Source organism: Rhinoderma darwinii, chromosome 8 (assembly GCF_050947455.1).
Source record: "Rhinoderma darwinii isolate aRhiDar2 chromosome 8, aRhiDar2.hap1, whole genome shotgun sequence".
NCBI lineage: Eukaryota > Metazoa > Chordata > Amphibia > Anura > Rhinodermatidae > Rhinoderma > Rhinoderma darwinii.
The window spans coordinates 92,750,979-92,768,436 of record NC_134694.1 but is presented as its reverse complement, the minus strand read 5'-3'; the positions used below and the strand labels follow the sequence as shown (position 1 = coordinate 92,768,436).

Sequence of the window (17,458 nt, the reverse complement as noted above, 5' to 3'; positions counted from 1 at the left end):
AAAACACTTGTAGCGGCAGTTCACAGCATTAGTCATCTCCTATTCAAGTAACTGGAAGACTGAAATACTGTGAACAGCCGCTAAAAGTGTGTCACCGTTTGACAGTAATTAGTGGAGTGAGCAATGAAGAGGAAGCAGCGCCCGCATGAGCAACACGGCCCCTTTAAACCAACTGAGTCTCTAGTCAGACCTCCAACGATCAGGTATTGATGATAGGCTATATATATATATATATATATATCTATATATATATATATATATCTCATGTCCAAACTCAGAGATCTTTTTTTCACGACTGCAGGATGAGATTACACACTGGTTTTGGTGCAGTGGAGTGATAAAAATTAAAAAAAAAAACTACAGAAATGTACATAACCTTTAACTGGACTAAATAATAGGGGTTGCTGAAATGGGCAGGGTATCCTCTTATGGAGATCCCTCACAAATAGCCTCAGCTAACAGCTGAAATGGGGCGCTCTGCTCTGAAGTCATCCATTGAAACAAACGCCTATTGATTTCAGGGAGTGCTGAGTAATGATTCACATTCACTGCAGTGACAGAAAGCATTCACATTATGGATCTCCCGGCAAGAACAGCTTTGGGATCTCCAGCCATCAGACTTGCAATGATGCAGAATCTAAGAAAGAGCAGCCATTCATTATAAAGGAATAGGGTTTCATAGCCTCAACAGTGTTATATACATTAGATAAATGCCAGACAAACTATAATGTGTATGGGAAGAGCCCTCAGTGTTTTCCCTCTGGTGAAGGAAGAATTGGGCATGTTAAATTGCTGGTGTACCCATTTCTCTGGCAAATTGTTCTATGCTCGGTGGATTTTACCTTCTCCTGTCTCAGCTAAAGTTTTTAAGTATAAAAAGTTTTAACTTAATGGACTTTTCAACCCTCTAGGCATGTAACGTGCTTGATCCGGGAAGGTGTCTGGCACAGGCTTAATGCCCTCTTACACAGGCCAATGATTGGGAAAATGAGCGTTCATATTGTCCATTAAGAAACTAATTAGCATAAAACTAAAATAGGTCATAACTCCGTCAAAAATGATCGTTTTTCTAAATAAAAAACACTGCTGTAATCTACATTACAGCGCCGATCACATCATGTACAATATAGGCCACTTATAATGTGGTGATAGAGCCTCTAACGTCTAAAATAGGCTGGTCACTAAGGGGTTAAAACTCAACGATAAAATATTACAGAAAGACCTAGATAAGCTGGCAAGGTGGGGAAAAAACATGGCAGATGAAATTTAATGTTGATAAATATAAAGTAATGCACCTAGGTCAAAATAATAGCATTAATTCATATAAATGTAATGGAATAAAACTGGGGATAACGGGACAGGAGAAGGACCTGGGTATTCTGGTAACAACGACCGTAAAAATCGCCCGTAATTACGGGCCCTTTCATTTCTATGGCCAATGGACACCTTCCTGTATATTTATGGGAAGGGGTCTGTGCCGTAGAAGCTTGCCGAAAAAAATATGACATGTTCTATATTTTTATTTTATGGACCATGCTCCCATACCTTAGAATGGGAGCACGGCCCGTAAATACGGCCGGCTGTCCGCGGCCGTCCGTGCCCGTAATTATGCGCACAGTCGTATGCATGAAGCCTGTGCAGCAGGACAAAATGTCAAGCAGCAGCTGCAAAAACAAATAGGATTTTAGGGTGTATAAAACAAGAGATAAAATCCAGTGATTCAAATGTAATATTACCCCTCTATAAATCCCTTGTAAGGCCAAATCTAGAATATGGAATTCAGTTTTGGGCTCCACATTGTAAAAAGGACATAGGATTATTAAATGGGATGGGAGGTGTCGCTTACAATGAAAGGCTAGAAAAATTGGGCTTGTTCAATTTGGAAAAAAAGACGTCTTAGAGGTGACCTTATTAATATGTATAAGTATATGTGCGGTCCATACAGAGAACTAGCACATGATCTGTTCCTTCCAAGGACAAGGGGACACCCGTTGCGTGTGGAAGACAGACATTTGAGACATCAATATAGAAAAGGGTTCTTTACAGTTAGAGTGGTCAAACTATGGAATGCCCTAACCCAAGAGGTAGTGATGGCAGATACTATGTCAGGATTTAAAAAAAGGCTAGAAACAAATGGAATTGAGGGTTCTAATTACTCAAGCAATGAACGAAGGGTAATTTATTGAGGAAGGTTGAACTTGATGGACCGGTGTCTTTTTTCAACCTATGTAACTATCTAAGGGTATGTTCACACGAGGTCATTACGTCCGTAATTGACGGACGTATTTCGGCCGCAAGTACCGGACCGAACACAGTGCAGGGAGCCGGGCTCCTAGCATCATAGTTATGTACGACGCTAGGAGTCCCTGCCTCGCTGCCGGACAACTGTCCCGTACTGTAATCATGTTTTCAGTATGAGACAGTTGTCCTGCAGCGAGGCAGGGACTCCTAGCATCGTACATAATTATGATGCTAGGAGACCGGCTCCCTGCACTGTGTTCGGTCCGGTACTTGCGGCCGAAATACGTCCGTCAATTACGGACGTAATGACCTCGTGTGAACATACCCCAATAGTAAATGGGAATTCCAGCGCTCAGTAATGGCATCAATAATCAGGCACCATTACGTCCGACAACGAGTCAACAATTTTGGGCAAAGAACTAACCAGCTTAAATGCATCAGAGTACGTTCTCCGCACAAAATTACCATACAACAAGTGTATGTATTTATGTTCACTCACTGGCATCACAAGATGCTTACAGGCTTATTCAGTAAGGCAAAGGTAAAACCTATTGAAAACATTTGCTCAGCATTGACAATTCAGCATAAATAAGGAGTCATGTCAGTTCATACAGAGCTTCAATTACGTCTGTGAGAAAACTTACTGTAACTCAGCATATTCACTCTCAGGGTTTATCTTTGAACTGATGGTAGCGTTAGTCGTATTGCAGTATTAACATCTTGCCAAATATACTAATGGGTACATTCATAACCACCATCTCCGACACACATTCACTATACACGACGCGCCTTTTATACATGAAATTATGTCCTGTATAGAAGGCAAAAAGTATTTGACTATAGGCGTCGGCATATTGCTCGTTGATTGGCCCTCATTTGCTCTTATGATCGCTCGTCCACACACATTTCCATCATGTCCGCAGCACATTTTTCTGCAGACATTGATATTTATTGCTGCATAAACTATACAATCAGCCGTTGCAATTACGGACCCATTCGCTTCTATTGGCCGCGGACACCTTTCCGTATCGCTACGGATAGGTGTCCGTTCCATAGAAGTGTAACGCAAGATAGGACGTGTCCGATCTATTGCTTTTTACGGGCAGTGCTTCCATACTTTGCATAGGAGAACGGGATGAAAATTTTGGGCAGTGACTACGGGCACGGTCATTTTAAAGAGGCCTTAATTTGCATAGTTTTCCTGTATTTAAATAGTTTGAGACATACAGGGGTCCCATCTACAGTAGACCTAACCAGACAATTTAAAAAGGTTGAGGTCACAGGTTTGAAGTCAGGACAAGCCAATTTCTAGGTGATGATAAACTTGGGATATATTCACACGGAGCGGTAAAACTCACAGTGCAGTGATTTTCATGAAATCGCTGTGAAAAAAAACTTCTTACTTGGCCACACAGTGTGAGTATATCCTGAAGGGATCATTCAGACGAGCGGGATTCTCATCCATGTGCTGTGCGTTGAAATAACACACAGCAAAAGGACCCGTTGATTTCATTGGGGCCATTCAGACACGTGTGAATTTTCACACAGTGAGGCTGGATTCACACGAACGTGGCGTTTTGGCGGATGCAAAAACGCGGCGTTTTGCGGGCGCAAAAACCACTTGACAGCTCCGTGTGTCATCCGTGTATGATGCGCGGCTGCGTTATTTTCGCTCAGCCGCCATCATAGAGATGAGTTTAGTCGACGTCAGTCACTGTCCAGGGTGCTGAAAGAGTTAAATGATCGGCAGTTAACTCTTTCAGCACCCTCGACAGTGAATGCCGATCACAATATCAAGAAACCTGTTAAAAAAAAAAGAAAAAGTTTGTACTTACCGAGAACTTCCCTCCCGGCCGTTGCCTTGGTGACGCGTCCTTGGTGACGCGCCTCTCTTGACATCTGGCCCCACCTCCCTGGATGACGCCGCAGTCCATGTGACCGCTGCAGCCTGTGCTTGGCTGGAGCTGTCACTTGGACTGAATTGTCATCCCGGGAGGTCAGACTGGAGGAAGAAGCCGGGAGTTCTCGGTAAGTCAGAACGTCTTTTTTTTTACACGTTCATGTATATTGGGATCGGAAGTCACTGTCCAGGGTGCTGAAACAGTTTAACTCTTTCAGCACCCTGGACAGTGACTATCTCCTGACGTCGCGTACCGGAAATTTTTTTGCCGAGTTCGGCCGAACCCGGTGAAGTTCGGTTTGGTTGTCCGGGTTCGCTCATCTCCTAGACACTCCGTTTGGATGTTTGTAAACAGAAAAGCACGTGGTGCTTTTCTGTTTACATTCATCCTTTTGACAGCTCTTGTGCGAATCACGCAGTTCGCACGGAAGTGCTTCCGTGCGGCATGCGTGGTTTTCACGCACCCATTGACTTCAATGGGTGCGTGATGCGCGAAAAACGCCGAAAGAACGGACATGTCGTGACTTTTTTTCAGCGGACTCACGCGGAGTAAAAATCACGGACATGTCAGCACGGCCCCATAGACACATAGGTCCGTGCAACGTGCGTGCAAATCATGCGCGTTGCACGGACGTTTTTCCCGTTCGTCTGAATAAAGCCTGAGTGTCCGTTGTGTGAAACTCGCTGCATGTCCTATATTGGTGCATTTTCACGCACCTAGTCGTTGAAGCCTATGGGTGCGTGAAAAACCTTGACAGTGCACGGACGCACATCCGTGTACTGTCAAGGGTTTTCATGCATCAATTACATAGAAATGCAGAGAATACATTTTTTTTTTTAAAAAACGTTAAAACCGCATGCCACACGGATATGAAATGTAGAAAAACGCTACGTTTTTTACACGAGCAAGTCTGACACGCTCGTCTGAATGCAGCCTTAGGCGGACATTGTCAGTAGGAGTTCAGAATTGAAATTCAAGACAAAGATTAGAGTCACAATAATAAGATCATATTCAGGGGTCAAGCCAAAAACAAACTGGGTCATTGAGCATATCCAATAAACTGACTCTTACAATAGGGCAAACTTTGTATGGACCCACAATATTGTCATAAGGCTTCAAAAATCCCAGTGTCTATAATAAACCAGGAGTATTCTCAACGGTTGTATAGCCCTAGTCAGAGCAACCATGAGATTCCATAATAGTCACAGCGCTGACACTACTTACTAAAGTAGACTGATGTGAATTTCTTGATGATAATTTATCAACGTGAGACCTTTAGGTGCATCTTTAATTCCAAACCAACCACATCTTGAATCTGGGGGACCTACTAAGGACCAGGGGACATTCATTGCGTGTGGAAGAAAGACGTTTCAGACATCAATATAGAAAAGGGTTCTTTACAGTTAGAGTAGTGAAACTATGGAAAACCCAACCCCAAGAGGTAGTGATGACAGACCCTATGTAGGCATTAAAAAAAAAAAAAGGTCTAGATGATTATTTACTGACAGATGGCATTGAGGGTTATAACTAATCGCAATGAATAACGTGTAATTGATTGAAAAACGTTCAACCTGATGGACCGGTGTTTATTTTCAACCTATAAAACTACGTAACATTACGTCTGGTGGAGTGGAATGGCTTGGTGGCGGTAGAGACAGTCCGATGCAATGATAAGTACATAACATTTTATTTTACTAGTTGTCTTTCCAAGAACATTATCTCGTATTACACTAATAAGTTACTTCATGGTGACGAGCCATCCAACAGCTACTATTTCTGGATCACTACATGCCACATGTTGGCAAAGCTAAAAGTTGCCCACAAGCACAGAGGTCTCCTTGATCAAGTCAAATATAAAAGATTTCATTATATATAGGCCATTTCTTATTAGTTGTTCTTAACATTGTGTACTGAAATAATAATCACATGTATTCACCAAACCCGGTCTCCCTTGTCCCTCATTATAAATGGATAGTCAAATCGTCCGGGTACATTAAAAGTTGAACCAAAATTGACCCATAACAACCTCAAAAGAACTTTATTCAATTACATTTCCTGTTCTGTTGACTGCAATCTATTGATCCCGATTATCAGCCATTTCTGGCTGTTGGGAGACTGACTATAGAGTTTTTCAATGGGGTAACTGACCTGTAGTGCAGCATGTTCACACACCTTCAGAAACATTTACATAAATATGTCTAAATTACGTCACCGGCTATTTACATAATATGCACTAGAAGTATAGATTGTTGCGCAATTGAATGATACACAAGAGTTATTTTAGATCTATGTATTATATTAAAAAATAAATAATATATATATATATATATATATATATATATTTTTTTTTTTTAAATGTGATCCGGCACCGCATTGTAGCTTCCGTTATAAATGGAAGCCGCGAAGCAAGTGTGAACATAGTCTAAAATAAAACTAATGACATCTGTCACTTAAAACGAAATACTGAATAACTCAACACAATGATAGTAAATCTGCAGATAGTACAGTAATTCTGAAGCTTTCTCATACCTGCTAGCTGCACAAGAACCAAAGAAATTTAACTCTGAATAGATGTTTTGCTGACTAGAACAAAAATGACTTCAGTTTGTGGCTGCCGATCCCACACAAGATATCTGGGTGTGCGTCAAGAAAATATGTGCAAGAACAATAGCAAAGTTAGGACCAAGTTCAACAATCACAGAGACTCCTCATTCAAGACATGTAATATATTCTTCATTATAACAGATATATTTATAGGTGTGCGTTTTATGTGTAGAAGATGTCAAAACCATTTTGGTGCCATATGCTTGATGCATGACTTCACCGAAATAAACAATTATGGTATTTTTGGACTACAGATGGAACCAGACCGTGTTTTATGGGTAATATTACATCAGGTTATAAGGTAAGTTACCAGCACATCATTGAAAATTCCTTGATAAGCCGCAAAACAATACTAAGCATATTGGCATGGCCTGATGAGCCCCTTTTTGGTTCAGAGTACCTATATTGCCAGCCACAGTACAGTTTGAAAGCCACAGTGCCCCGTATCATTAGGGACAGCCACAGTGCCCCGTATCATTAGGGACAGCCACAGTGCCCCATATCATTAGGGACAGCCACAGTGCCCCATATCATTAGGGACAGCCACAGTGCCCCATATCATTAGGGACAGCCACAGTGCCCCATATCATTAGGGACAGCCACAGTGCCCCATATCATTAGGGACAGCCACAGTGCCCCATATCATTAGGGACAGCCACAGTGCCCCATATCATTAGGGACAGCCACAGTGCCCCATATCATTAGGGACAGCCACAGTGCCCCATATCATTAGGGACAGCCACAGTGCCCCATATCATTAGGGACAGCCACAGTGCCCCATATCATTAGGGACAGCCACAGTGCCCCATATCATTAGGGACAGCCACAGTGCCCCATATCATTAGGGACAGCCACAGTGCCCCATCATTAGGGACAGCCACAGTGCCCCATATCATTAGGGACAGCCACAGTGCCCCATCATTAGGGACAGCCACAGTGCCCCATCATTAGGGACAGCCACAGTGCCCCATCATTAGGGACAGCCACAGTGCCCCATCATTAGGGACAGCCACAGTGCCCCATCATTAGGGACAGCCACAGTGCCCCATCATTAGGGACAGCCACAGTGCCCTATCATTAGGGACAGCCACAGTGCCCTATCATTAGGGACAGCATTGCAGCATTGAGGATTTTCATGAATCTTTTTCATTGTGGTAAAAAAAAAAAAAAAACGCAGTGTAATACAGTAGCAGCAGTGTGGATGAGATTTGAACAAATCTCATTCACAGGCTGCATAAAAAACTTTCATAAATTGACTTGTGCTGCGGCTTTCCAGTCCGCAGCTTATCAATTCATTCTGCAGAATCGCTGGTTTTCTGTTGTTTTTTCCCCATTCAATTTAATAGGGAAGTAAAACCCGCAACAAATAGCAGATGTTGCGATTTTTGCGGCGGAAAAGCTGCGATTCTGGCAGAAAAATCGCAACTCGGCAAAAAATAAAATAATTAAGGATTATGCTTACCCAGATCTCTCTGCTTCTGTGTCCAGCCCGGCCTCCTGGGATGACATTTCATTTCATGTGACTGCTGCTGCCAATCACAGGCTGCAGCGGTCACATTGGATGAAACGTCATCCCAGGAGGCCGGGCGTGTCGCCATGACTAAGGCTAAGTATGGGCTTTTTTTCTTTACCTGCTATTTTCCGCAGCAAGCATTCTGGCCGAAAAACTGTACCACAATTTGGTACGGTTTTTCGGCCAGAATTCCCTGTGGGGACCAAGGTGGATACGCTGTGTACTTTTACGCAGCGTATCAGCCCTGTGTGAACATAGCCTACTACTTCAAGGCTTCCCATACATACATATAAGTTTCCGGTTTCTCAGCATAGAAATTGAATAGCTTCATATGAAACAGATCTGTATGTGAGCCCATGGTTAAGAAATCATATTATAAAACGCTCTCTTAAAAGAATATAATTACTACTAAACATACAGCGCCGACGGGTGAACTACAGAAATATTTCCAAGTTGAAACAAGGAAGTAGCCAGAAGACATTTATAAAGAAGAGGAAGAACTTACCCTACAACATTTCTCCCATACTACCACTACAAGTCTGCACAAGTGGAAAATAACCAGTGTATACATGTGACAAAATACACACTCCAACCACATATATATATATATATATATACACACACACACACATACACACACACACACACACACACACACACACTTAACATCATGAGTCTTTTCACAATCACTCAACATTTCATGACTATGTTCTTCAGGTATATGGACTCAATGAGCACAGAAAACAGATCAAGTGTCCAAGATGAAAACTAAAAATATATATTTAAAAAAAAATTAGGCAGAGATGAGCTGCAAATTATATATATATGTCATGGGTGAATAAAACTCAGTTTTGCCCTTTTGTGAATCCAGTGGCCAGGTGCTTCCAGCTGGTGCATGAGCTGGTTGCGGTCGCAGACCACTTGTGCTGGGCACAGGAAGCCCATAGAAGCCGTCATATACTACATTGGTCAGGCTCTGTTCAAATCAGATCTCTAGTGTTTGACGACAAAAATATTGTAGTATGCAGTGGTGTTCTTAACCTCAAAATCACAGGAATCCTAAAATACTCCATTATAAGTCAATGAGATTTGCAGGATTAGTTGGGAACTGATTGAAGACAGATCGTCATACCGGTAATGCCTCCATTATGAGGTAAGTATGGACAGAAACATAGCGGAGGCCAATGTTGGAAGCTACATACAACGATAGACATACTACATGCACCCTCTGCCAGCAGAGAGAGTGTGGGTGTGCTGCTGTGACTGCCTGCTGGGGTAGTGGAGGTGGTGGGGCACCGACACTACTGTAACTAATATCATGGGGAGCTCTATTCTGACTACTAGAGAGGAGGAACCTCTAGTGATATGTAAGGCCAGGCTGGCACATGTCCGATGTAGAAAGGATTATTAAAGTATGACTTATTTCATATACTGTACATGGTGTGACCTTTCTGTACACTTTGCATTGCGAAAACAATCCCACGTCATTGCTTTTATTTCCAAATTTGACTTTGTAATGACATCAGTTTTTTTCTATATAATCCTTCTTATATATTTGTTGTGAGCAAAAATGCTACAAATAAAACGGAAAAAGCAGTAGTAGTAGAGAGGTATGGAAAAGCTGAGCTATGACAGCGTACCTGGATTATAACACAAATGTATTCAACACTTACACTGATATGTCACCTTGAAAATGCTACGCTTTCTTGGATAAACAAGGGTGGGACACCCATAATGCAATATGGTATACATTGAAGTTTACAAGGATTAGCAGATTACAGAAAAGATCTCAGGAAAAGATAGGCGTTTCCAGTAGACTTGGCAATACCTTCCTATAGCAGGAATATTCCTGCAACATAGTAATTATAGGCATAAAAGTAATTATAGCTGTACAAATCACTTCTGGAAACATGCGTCCTCAGTACATTGCAGCATATTGGGATGACCAGGTCATGTTCTTCTCCTGGACCTGTACACACAGTAGCCCACCATCAATGCTGAGAGGGACGGGGGAAGGAGCGCTGACCTCATAAATACACCGGACTCATAAATATCAAGTCTGCTCTATTCTTGGATCGCTACAACAAGTGGATGTGCCCACAGTCTGATGACAGAGCCGCTTTAGAAAGGTTGTCCCATCATCAGAACTCCTTAAATTGATGCCGTGCCAATGGCTGCTGCAGGGGAAATGCATGGGTGACTATATAATACATGGTCGTGGAGAGTCTTGCTGATAGAGGGGAGTCCCACCCTTCCTCTATGATATCCATAGGCTCTAATAGAGCATATAGAAAGGGGCTGTCCAGATGGTATAACCTCTTTAACCGACACAATGTTTCTCAGCAGCCAAGGCCAAGCAAGTTCCTGCCCTACTGCATCGGGGACCATAAAGTTGCAGGACGGTGGCACTCAAGAAGTCAGTGCACAATCATTTTAGTGAAGATCTATTTACATTGATTTCTACTAGAATGCGACTCAAGAAGAAAGCAACAACCATGAACAACCCCGTCCAGTCCATGTGTGTGGGAACCTGCTATTAGTAGTTCAACCTCAGTGGCCCCGGCTTCAGATACAACCACCAGGTAGTCTGGACAAAAGCTTTATGTCCAAATAATGTGCACAAACAATAATCCTTTATCCAATGCCTTAAATCCATGGGTCAGTGCTACATTATTAGCTCTCCCTTTGGGGACTGTAGATCCTGGCAGCAGTCGGCAATTGCAAGAATTTGTTAGAATGCTATTGTTTGTAAAAGGAATGACTCCAAAGATAAGAACATGACTGAGCGACTAGCTATTTATTTAATTCTATAATACCACTTTAAGTGCAATAGTTATGTGCACCATGAACGAAGCCATTTTCAGGCTAAACCAACATCCAGCCCATCTATTCACTAGAATCCAATATTGTACTGTTGTGGCAAAAGAACCTGCTCTCGGGACAGAAAATTACATCATCGGAACTAAATGAATTGACAAGGAATAACAGTCGATATGTAGGGAAGGGACAAGTTCACCTTTAGGCTGCGTTAACCTTTGAACCCCTTTTTTTTATTTTTATTAAACAATGTATTATGGTGTTTAATGCAACTTTTTGATTGTTTTTTTTTTTCTTTTTGAGATGCATATCCTGGATACATAGAAGCTGTGTCTTCTGCTAAAACCTGAATTTGTCAAGGCAGCGGGGCTGACTGCTTCAGTCACAGCGGGTTATGAACTTAGATGTGATCAGTAACAGGAGGACCCGCTGTCAGCCCCACTCACCTGACGGATTCGTGTCTTAGCGCAAGATATAGCTTCTATGTATACAGGATACATAGAAGATGTATCGCAAGAAGTAAAAACATTTTTTAATAAACCAAGTGTTCAAAGGTTTAAATAGCCTTTAAAGTAAAAATGCTTTCTTATGACTCTATGGCACTAGTATATGTGTAAAGCCAAGTCCAGATCTTGAGTGAAGGACATGATCACTTATACTGTACAAGACGTGACTGAACACTCATACGATACTTACTGCAATCCGGTCAGCAAACTCAAAATCCTATGAAGTGTAAATTTACAATGGTGGACCGATATGGTTCTGTATTTACTGAGTACCAGTGTTTTAAAGTCATTTTTGCTTTCAAAATAACAAGAAATGAGTTCACAAAAGTAAAAATGTAAAAGACACAAAGGGAACAGACCGCTATTGAGGTGAGGTATAGTGACAGACAGTACATCACATCATACACATCAAAATAATGGTCAGCCAGAATGTTTTATCATGCAAATAACACCCCAACAACACGCACATTCAGCCAAACGTGCATCATAAAGTTTATAGAGGATGAAGAACGAGCAGAATGAGACTGCAGAGATCTGACAGATTCATTCCTCCCTTCCCCTAGATTTTCCGCTATGGATGCCTGAGGGGGTGCCACCACATATACCTCTTCTTGTAGGTAAATAAAGTGGAATCCATCAGTAACCAAAAGCAAACATTTATACTTACAAAAGGTGGATAACACAGCTACTGCTACTGCTACAGGCCACGGTCAATGGATCTATCACAAAGATACACCAGTCTAGAACGATCAAATACCTCCCAGAAACAATAGGTAATCTCTCCTAATGTTAAGATCTCCTATACATTCTTAAAGGGGCCCTCCAGATTTCTGTATATAAAGCTTTTACACTATCTTCGCTTTTGCTCCCCTTTTACCCATTTCTCATGACTTATTTGACCTATGGTAATGATGAATGCTATGGAAACTTATACAGATGTGTCCACGGTCTCGGTCTGCAGAGTCGATCACCATAGAAGAGCTTTAATAGGAGATGTGTAGACCAATGATGGTGCACATACCTGCCTGCCAAGAACATGCACCTGTAGGTCAACAGGGGGTGAATACCTCCAGCTCTCAAGGCCACAGAAGGTAAACTTTCTATGTGATTGTTCATACTGGATTCCTATAAAGTTGGGTTCCCACAGAGCAGATTTGCGGATTTCCGGAATTGGACCCAGGAGAGGAGACCTATAAGGCCTTTCTTTATATATTTCTTCTGTTTAGGTTCTGTTCCCGGTTTTGGCTTAAAAAACGCATGCAAAATCTGCAGCCAATCTGCACTGTGGGAACCCATCCTAAGGGTGCAGACACTTGCGGCAGATTTGGTTGCAGAAATTTCTGCGACTTAAAATCAGTTTCATTCGTCTGCATGGAACTACATCCACTACATCCACCTGCTGCAGAAACAACTCCATTCAGTCATAGAAATTTCTGCAACAAAATCTGCCACATGTGACCCCTATAGAATAGCTCCCAGGTTTTTACATTTCCATTTTATACTCTGGGTTACCTCTCAACGTCTGGGGAAATGTATAACCGGGTTAACCAGTTTCTTGCATATATCGATGGGGGTTCCAGGAGCCAAATCTGCAGATATAATTTAAGCTGATCGCCAGGGCAGCTGCCTTTAAAGAAGGGGCTATCTTCACAAGAAAATGCCTTTAGGGTTTGTTCACACGGGGCAGACACGCTGCATAAAAGCACGCAGAGTATCCGCTCTGTGCGCTGCAGGGAATTTCGGGCAAAAAACAAACACCAAACTGTGGTGCAGTTTTTCGCCTAGATTGTCCGCTGTGGAAAACTGCAGGACTTAGCCTTAGCTAGCAGGCCGGCCTCCTGGGATGACATTTTATCTCGGGAGACCGCTGCAGCCTGTGATTGGCGTTTTATCCCAGGAGGCCGGCCTTCTGATGTTATCCCAGGAGGCCAGCCTTCTGATGTCATCCAGGCCGGCCTCTTGGGATGATGTTTCATCCGATGTGACTGCCGCTACAGCCTGTGATTGGCTGCAGCAGTCACATGGGATGAAACGTCATCCCAGGAGACCGAACTGGAGGAAAAAAAAAAAACAACAGACTTCTGGGTAAGTATACGATTTTATTTTTTTCTGAGTTCCGTTGCTTAGTATTTACACACCGTGTGGATGAGATTTGTTCTATCACATTGACTCTGCTGTTACTGTATTCGCTGCAGATTTTCCGCAACTAATTCCATTGCGGAAAATTCACAGTGTTCACGCAACGTGTGAACTGGCCCTTACGCTCCTCTTTTGAAGAGAAAAATGTGCATATTTACATCGAGCACTTAAATTTACCTCTGTGAATGTTTATATTGAGCATTATTATAAACGGCCAATGTAGGCTTTCCATCAATCACAATGGCATAAGCGGGAGATAGATAATAGTAAAGAGAGACATCCATCTCTGTGATTGATATTACTGGAAGAACGGTCAATGGCGCCTGCTCCATCTCGGTGCTTTCATCCCCTACTGAATTGTCCATCTGGGCAGAATTCATATTTAACATAAAGATTAATATATCTCCACGGTAACATGTTTCCACTGTGTAGTCCTGACAGTCTGTCAGCAAAGCGTACCCTCATGGGGGGCATAGAATTGGCCATATTGTGGGGAGCGCGGCAGAGCTGGGTCAATGCCGAGAAACAGAACACAAAAACGGAACCAATACTACAAAGAATCGGCTGAAAAGCACAAAAGTGTAAAAAAGCAAAGATCCCCTTGAAGACACTACAAAGATTATACTGGGGAATTGCATTATCAGCAGTTCCTTAAAGGGGTTTTCCCATCTCACACATTTATGGCATATCCACAGGATATGCTATAAATGTACGATAGATGAGGGTCCCAGTTCTAGCAGTCACACCCATGTGGAGAACGGGGATCCCTCGACCCCTGTCCTGCTCTGTGGGTAAGCTACCGCTTCCAGAATGATTGGAGGTTGGGCCGCACAGGTGGACAACCCCTTTAAGATATGTAGTGATATTCAGGAATACGGGAGCAAGTAATATAACGAAGCAGATTTGTCACTCTGGAGTCTGGGAAAGAGAGAAACCATGAGAGAGAGAGAAACCATGAGAGAGAGAGAAACCATGAGAGAGAGAGAAACCATGAGAGAGAGAGAAACCATGAGAGAGAGAGAAACCATGAGAGAGAGAGAAACCATGAGAGAGAGAGAAACCATGAGAGAGAGAGAAACCATGAGAGAGAGAGAGAGAGAAAAACCATGAGAGAGAGAGAGAGAAACCATGAGAGAGAGAGAGAAAAACCATGAGAGAGAGAGAGAGAAACCATGAGAGAGAGAGAGAGAAACCATGAGAGAGAGAGAGAGAAACCATGAGAGAGAAACCATGAGAGAGAGAGAGAAACCATGAGAGAGAGAGAGAGAGAAACCATGAGAGAGAGAGAGAAACCATGAGAGAGAGAGAGAAACCATGAGAGAGAGAGAAACCATGAGAGAGAGAGAGAGAAACCATGAGAGAGAGAGAAACCATGAGAGAGAGAAACCATGAGCTAGAGAACCCTAGCTGTCCAGAAACAGGTAGAACGAAGACTCTGTTCACACTTGCATTGAGATCCTCCGTTGGAGGTTCTGACTGCCTGTCCGGTACTTTTGACAGCAAGAATAGCGCAGTCTGCACTGCTATTCATGCTGTCCAAAATGCCTTAACCTGACGTACTATGTTAAAGTCAATGACGGGAAAATGACGCATTGGGTATGCTGGATTTCAACATGTCGGATTCTCTGTTTCCCCAAAAGATAAGCCTTGCCTGAAGTATCCGACACCAGCTTTCTCCTCTCTGCTATTGAGATAAACGTGCACGCGCGGCTTATCCACGCATGAATGTTTATAGGGGAGTCAGGGGAGATGTGAAGTGTATGGCCAGCTGTGGAAACTGCTAAACAGAAGGTAACATTACAGAATAGGATAATTCAAGGTCTTATATGATGCAGTGATTTCTACAACAACCGGCAAACAATGCTGCTCCAAAGTGTTAAGTGACAAATTCAGCTCTGCTATACCTGTACCTATGTTCAGCCACTGAAACAAATAATGTATGGAAGATATACATGATATTTATGACCATGCAGTCAATGACGACCATGCCATGTGTTCATAGAAGGAGAACAATAGCGTATACAGAGAGGAAACAGGCGTCTGCTAACACCTACTGTGTAAAGTGAAAAGCCGCAAACATAATACAAGGCTAATGTGTGTAGATGGACAAGGAGTTATACAGAAGACGTGCGACTCCAGGGAGCAAACAATCAAAAGCAATGGAGACACTGAATCCAGGAAAGCTCCAGCCGGATCATCAGGGCCCTATTCACAGCAGGGTGCTATTCACTGACACACGAAGTGCAGGATCTGTCAGTTCACAGGTAAATGCAAAGCTCCTAATGAAGAGGTGACACCGGCCATGGACGGAGGGATATTGTAACACTAGATCATCAGATCCACGGGAATTGTGATTATGTCTCATCATCTACCTAAAATCCAATGTGGAAATTTCTGCGTGTAACGTGTCCGGCTGCCAAATAGTCATCGCCATAGAGACGGACGATCACTCAGAACATTTCTGCAAATCCGGCAAATTTCTGGGGAATTTCATCAGAGGATTATCATGATGTAGAAGTAACGATTATTATCAGGAGGGCTCAATATTGGTCATATCGGACGACTTGGTCCATCGCCAGCTTTACTATCGCCCAGGATACAGCGGCAGCTCCAATACCCAGCACTGCAATGTACGAGATACTTTGGCAACGGGACACAGGGACCAATATATCAGTGCCAAGAGGGCGATACAATGCAAAATGGCACATAGATGGACCCACTGACTGTCGGGCAGATATCGGTGGTAAATAAAGAAAAATTTGCGCCATATTTAATTGTGAATTCTGCAACGTGTTGTTTAATCAGAAAGGGTGTGGTAAGATAATTGTATATAATGGGACGTATTGATAGAACGGCACACAAGATAGACCCGCGGTGGTCAGACCAGCATGCGACATATTATCAGTATTGCGCTACTTCTTGAAGCCGGCGTACCGACCGCCATAAAGCGTTTTGTACGAGCAGCAGTATACGCACTATATAAAATAGACATACAACATAATAACGATAGTCATAACCGTAGTCACTTATAAATGGTACTCACCAGGCGATTGAAGACCTGTCGGAACATTGCGGAGAGTCGGGGCAGTCACATGTCACTCACCACGACACGGGCAGCATGAGGGGTATTTACTGGGCATCAGATGGGTCCTCCAGGTGTAGCCGCTGAGCTGTAGCGTAATAACAGCAACCTTTATACCCAGTATACCTGCTCCCTGTGTTATAAGGCACTGATCTAATGTAAATACATTGCTCTATACAGTCAGAGCCCCCACTACTGACACCCCATACAGCCGCTATACCCCCCTGTGCCGCGTAGTCCCTGCATCCCGTGCCCCTGTCTGTAGTGCCAGTCTTCCTCCCCCCTAATAGGAAATGAATGATGAGGTGTGTAGTGGGGACTGCAGCATGTACACAGCTCCCGCCTCCTCACTACCACCATGTCTTCCTCTCCGCCCCTGATAGAGGAGGGCGCACAGCCCACGAACAAGGAAGTAGCTATTGTGTGTGTGGAGGTGCGAGCCCCGCCATGCTGCAGGGGAGCCGGCCACGGAGGAGAAAGCTGCTGCGCTGGCCGGGCTGTGTGCACGGCGGTTGTGTAACCCTGCCTGAGTCACTGTGCCCGCCTCTGGTAGTCAGGCTCCGGGAATCCTGGGACTTGTAGTAAGAGTGGCGCACGTACAATCAGGAAGTCACATAGACAGACACTGGGAAGGACTGAGGGCCTGTCATGCAGC

At 43.3% G+C, this 17,458-nt stretch overlaps 1 protein-coding gene across 5 annotated transcripts in view; it reads right to left on the bottom strand.

Moving 5' to 3' along the window:
• The window catches only part of ATP11C (ATPase phospholipid transporting 11C (ATP11C blood group)), a 122,778-nt gene extending 105,863 nt beyond the window's left edge, over window positions 1–16,915 (bottom strand). For all 5 annotated transcript variants that reach the window (XM_075835893.1, XM_075835889.1, XM_075835892.1 and 2 more), the window contains exon 1: window positions 16,765–16,915. In XM_075835893.1, coding sequence (XP_075692008.1) covers window positions 16,765–16,791 — 27 coding nt within the window. In that variant the 5' untranslated portion in view covers window positions 16,792–16,915. The remainder of the gene's footprint in view (window positions 1–16,764) is intronic.
• Between the last annotated feature and the right edge of the window lie 543 nt (window positions 16,916–17,458).